Source organism: Octopus bimaculoides, chromosome 1 (genome assembly GCF_001194135.2).
Source record: "Octopus bimaculoides isolate UCB-OBI-ISO-001 chromosome 1, ASM119413v2, whole genome shotgun sequence".
In the NCBI taxonomy this organism is placed as follows: domain Eukaryota; kingdom Metazoa; phylum Mollusca; class Cephalopoda; order Octopoda; family Octopodidae; genus Octopus; species Octopus bimaculoides.
Genome location: NC_068981.1, coordinates 163099293 through 163104709, shown reverse-complemented (window position 1 = coordinate 163104709; position 5417 = coordinate 163099293). Strand labels below are relative to the sequence as shown.

At 37.1% G+C, this 5417-nt stretch overlaps 1 protein-coding gene across 9 annotated transcripts in view; it reads left to right on the top strand.

Annotated features, from left to right (window-relative positions):
• Positions 1 to 5417, top strand: part of LOC106874257 (pre-B-cell leukemia transcription factor 1) — a 465063-nt gene that overhangs the window by 317355 nt on the left and 142291 nt on the right. For all 9 annotated transcript variants that reach the window (XM_052972380.1, XM_052972384.1, XM_052972374.1 and 6 more), the window contains exon 5: positions 2345 to 2480. In XM_052972380.1, the coding sequence (XP_052828340.1) occupies positions 2345 to 2480 (136 nt within the window). The remainder of the gene's footprint in view (positions 1 to 2344; positions 2481 to 5417) is intronic.

Below are 5417 nucleotides of genomic sequence, written 5' to 3'. Positions count from 1 at the left end.
TATATATATATATATATGTATGTATGTATGTAGCATTGCTAGGCAGTAGCCCCTCCTACTCTATATATACCCAGGTCTTTCACCATTTACTCACACCCTTTAATTGCGCTCCCTCTGCAATATCCTGTTACTTATATTATGGCATTTGAACTTCAAGGGTATAACCTGGCACTTGCCACTATCTATATCTCTCTCTCTTTTTTTACTCAACCATCTCATTTATACTCTAATCCCTTTTCCTTGTGAGCATGCCCAGCATTTTACTACCATCTCCATCCTGCGGTCTCCCACTCACTCTCTCTCCTCTACTGTACTTCCCTCAGGCTGGTCAACCATGTATTTTCTTTGTGGTCACACTCCTGTTTCTGTCTTCATCCCTGATCTTTCTCTCTTTGGCTAGGTAACCATGTACTTCCTCTTCAGCAAGACACCTATATCTGTCTCACTATAAACTTTTCATCATAACCTCCTCCAATGCTGCCTCCCCTCTTAAAAGTTTTTGTCTTGCAAGTACTTGGTGACCCTGTCAGTGCAGGTGCCACTTAAATGCACTCAGTTCACACTGTAAGGTGGTTGGTGTTCGGAAGGGTATCCAGCTGTAAAACCTTGCCAAAACTGACCTCACTTGTACAGCATAAAAAGCACTACTCACCTTGCCTGTGCTTGTGCCACATAAAAAGCACTAAGTCCATTCTGCTGAGTCATTGGTGTTAAGAAGGGCATCCAGCTGTAAAAATCCAGCCAAAACAGTCACAGAAGTCTGGTGCAGGCTTTGGCCTAGCTGGCTCTTGTGTTACCGTCCCACCTATGCTAGCATGGAATGCACAGTCATTAGACTGTAGTCAATGTGGGGCAATGCATTGAACGGTTTAGAACAAATCAACCCCATTGTCTCTAAGTTATGAGGACAAAAACAAACCAGCACTGGTTTTCAGTTGATGGTGTGGGACAAACATAAACACAATGACACACACACAGATATATATGTATATAATGGGCTTTTGTCAGTTTCTTTCTGCCAAATCCACTCACAAGGCTTTGGTTGGCCCAGAGCTATAACAAAAAAATGCCCAATGTGCCATCCAGTGAGACTGAGCCCAGAACCATGTGGCTGGAAAGCCAATTTCTTACCACACACACATACACACACACACAAATATGCTGCTTTTAATTAGAGCTATGTCCCTTTATATGGAAGTTTACACTTTTAACTACTCTGGGGACCAATAAAATAAACTGCCAGTCGAGCACTGGAAGTTGATATGACTGACAATACACCATCCTCTCAAAACTTCTTGCCTTCTGCTTCAGAAATCAAAATCAGAAGGTTCACTTGCGTTCATGTTGAAGTGCATTAGAGAATGCTAGACTGCCCTATTTTGCCCTGGCTGGCCAGTATGGAAGCCAGGCATTAAATGATGATAATGAGGTAGAAAATATTCTATATATTTTCCTTTACAACACCTGCATATTTTCCTTCTCACTTGACGTAACCCTCCTCCTCAATGATTTTTACTACCTGTCTTTATAATATCCCATCCTCTTCATTCATTGCTTTTGTTGTAAATAAAGAACCGATTATTAAAATATTTTAGTGCTAGACTTAAAAGGACAACAAATAAGACTATCTTGTGGCATTTACTTATATAATTTTTTTTGCATAAGATTTTGAGTTTAAATTCTGCTGTGTTTGTTTATCTTTTCATTTCTTTGAGGTTAGAGTTCACAAAAGTGGAGGTGCAATGGCCCAGTGGTAAGGGCAGCCAACTCGCAATCATAGGATCGCGGTTTCAATTCCCAGACCGGGCGTTGTGAGTGTTTATTGAGCGGAAACACCTAAAACTCCACGAGGCTCCGGCAGGGGATGGTGGCGAACCCTGCTGTACTCTTCCACCACAACTTTCTCTCACTCTTACTTCCTGTTTCTGTTGTGCCTGTAATTCAAAGGGTCAGCTTTGTCACACTGTGTCACGCTGAATATCCCCGAGAACTACGTTAAGGGTACACGTGTCTGTGGAGTGCTCAGCCACTTGCACGTTAATTTCATGAGCAGGCTGTTCCGTTGATCAGATCAACTGGAACCCTCGACGTCGTAAGCGACGGAGTGCCAACAACAAGAGTTCACAAAGCCAGTTAAGTCCTGAGGAGAGGGTGCCAGGGAGATATAATTGACTATTCCCTGCTTCCTACCAGCCCAATTTATAGACTTGTCTATATTAGAAAGAAATAATTCTCTATTAACAGGATATTTATTAAAATCGACATTAATTACCACACCACAGACTATCTTTCCTCACATTCTATTAACATTTTACCACATTTTTGTTGTTATCCTTCATTTTAGACGGAAAAGAAGAAACTTCAGTAAACAAGCCACAGAAATTCTTAACGAATATTTTTATTCTCACTTGAGCAATCCATATCCTAGTGAAGAAGCAAAAGAAGAACTTGCCAGAAAGTGTGGTATTACAGTATCACAGGTGTGTAAATGCATTTATTTGATTACAGGTGCTTCCTGTTCACTGTTTTTGATTTTTTTTTAATTCATATTTTTATTAATCTTTTTTTTTTTTTGTATTTCATATACATACATAAAAACACAAACACAGTTACTTTGATTTCAGGCAACAGGTGGTGGTATTATTTTTGTTTAAAAGTTAATTAATTACTAGTGTTTTTGCTTTTCTATGCTCTTGAAATATGTGTATGTATGTGTATTATTTATAATGTATGCATTTATAGTGCATATATATTTATATATGATATATATTTATCTATATAACTTTTTTAGCCTTTTCAACAAGTCTCTTCTAATTGTCGATCAATTCTTCACCTGTGACAGTTCTGCTGTGTTAGCTAAGCCAAAAATGAAATACAAAAATGTCATTGATATCTTTATAATCATTGGTAGAAATATTTTTACACTTGCAATTATAGAATTTTCATTAAACCATGAAAGAAACTGTTGTTGAGCTCCAGGTCAGTTCTGTTCAAGCAGATCTATAATTAAAGACATCATAAGCAAAGATGTAGTTGTGTGGGAAGAAATTTACTTCCCAACCACATGGTTCTAGGTTCAGTCTCACTGTATAGCATCTTGGGCAAGTATCATCTACTTAAGCCCGAACCAACCAAAACCTTGTGAGTGGATTTGGTAGCTGAAAGAAGCTTGTCTTGTCTTGTGTGTGTGTGTGTGTGTGTGTGTGTGTGTGTGTGCGTGTTGCTAAGTAGGCCATGGAGTTTTTATCATTCCAGAATTGATAAGAATGAAATTCCACTTAACTACTGAAGTAGATTTTATCAACTAATTCATGGCATAGTAACTATTTATTGTTAGGGATTTGTAGAATATTTTATTGACTTCCCTGTATACTATTTCCAATAGTAGACTTGTTTGGAATCCAGACGTCAGAAGAAAGCCACCAAGCAGATAGGTATGGCAGCTGAAACCAGCTTAGGTTGGCTGTGGTTGAGATGAGACCATTATATATATACCATTAATAACGATCAGTAATTAAACAGATAATACTGCTCATACTCTCTTTTACTTGTTTCAGTCATTTGACTACGGTCATGCTGGAGCACCGCCTTTAGTCAAGCAAATCAACCTCAGGACTTATTCTTTGTAAGCCTAGTACTTATTCTATTGGATCTCTTTTGCTGAACTGCTATCACATTTTCTGTGATATTGCAGGAATATTTTCTTAGTTTAGAAATCATCCAAGGTGCAGTATTGGTATGAGAATAGGGGCTTTTTCTTTTTTTTTTTTATGTTCACTTTGAACATATAATTAAAGTTAAACGGTACCTGATGCTTATATGTGTAGGAGTAATGATGAAAGTATATGTGTGTAAGAGAGGTCATATGTGTGTAATATGGCTAATAGTTTATCTGAAATTACAAATATGGTTTTGTGTAGATTTGTAGTTGTGTGTAGTTATACCGCCATATATTGCTATGTGTGTGTGTTACTGTGTGTAACTATGTGTGGTTGTGGCTATATGTCTTGTGTTTTATCTTCAGTGTGTCCCAATACTATGGGTACCACTGAAGAAGTTAAGCTTCCTAAAACCAACTTGGTAGCAACAGTTAAGTAGATCCTCCTTGTATCTATCAAACACACAATGGCCAGAGGTTACTGGATTTTTCAGAGCTGGTGATTAGACTTGTAGAAAATGTACTTCACTCTAAACATACATGCTCTTGCTCAATCATGTTTTCACAAAGTAGAACATTACTATGTTGCAAATATGATGAATGTGAATGCTATTACACCCACACACATGTATGTATGCATAAATATGTGCGGGTATATATGAATATATGCATGTATGATATGTATATATGTGAGTGTGTGTGTGTGTGTTTATATACACATGCATGCATAAATGTATATATATATATATATATATATATATATATATATATATATATATATATATATAAATATGTATATGTCTGCCTATCTACTTATCTATCGATAGATAGACGATAGACAGTAAGCTGTTGAATGGAAAGATGACAGTGGAACATACAGAAAACAAAAAACACACAAAGGACATAGACATGCTCAATCCTCATCAGTTAGCAACCAAAAATCTTCACAATTTCAATACCTTTATGATTTTCAGTATGTGTGTGTGTGTGTGTGTATGTGATATATACACACACACATACAGAGAAAGAGAGCAACAGCTGAAGGTTGCAAATGATTCAGTTTCTGTACCTGTGGTGTGAATATAAGATGATTATGAGAGCCATGTTGTATAGTGAATATTGAAGTTACCAAGAAAGTTGAATTTTGGCTGGAGTGAGGTGACACAGATATCCTTGATTGAAGGTGAGTTATGATCAAAGAGTTGTTGGGGATTGAAGACGAGGGGCAAAAGATGGGTAAAAAAAATGAGAGATGGTTTCTTACTATAGAGGAACCACACTACTACTTAAATTTTAGAAGAGAGGGTGAGAGCGATTGAATAATAGGATGTAGAGTAGGGGGTAGCAGACAGTATGGAATAGTAATGATGAGAGAGGGATGCTGTTAATTAAGTTGCAGGAGTAGATGGGAAAATAGAAGTAGGCATAGTGCATGATGATGGTGAGAAATGTATGGTTGGGTGTAGTGATAATTGTTGACTCATTGTGGAAATGGTCAATGGAAGTGTGGATAGAGTGAACAGTATTAATGGATGAAGAGTGGATATTGTGTTCAAATTCTACCAGTGTACACTTTGGCTCCTTATCCTTTCAGGGTCAATAAATAAGTACCAGTTGTGTACTGGAGTCAATTCATTTGACTACACTCTACTACTCTTCCCTACTTCCACCTGTAATTTTTTTGTCTTTTACCAGTACAAGCCAACGTGAGAAACCATTATTATTCTATATTTTACAAAAAAAAAAAAAAAAAAAAAAA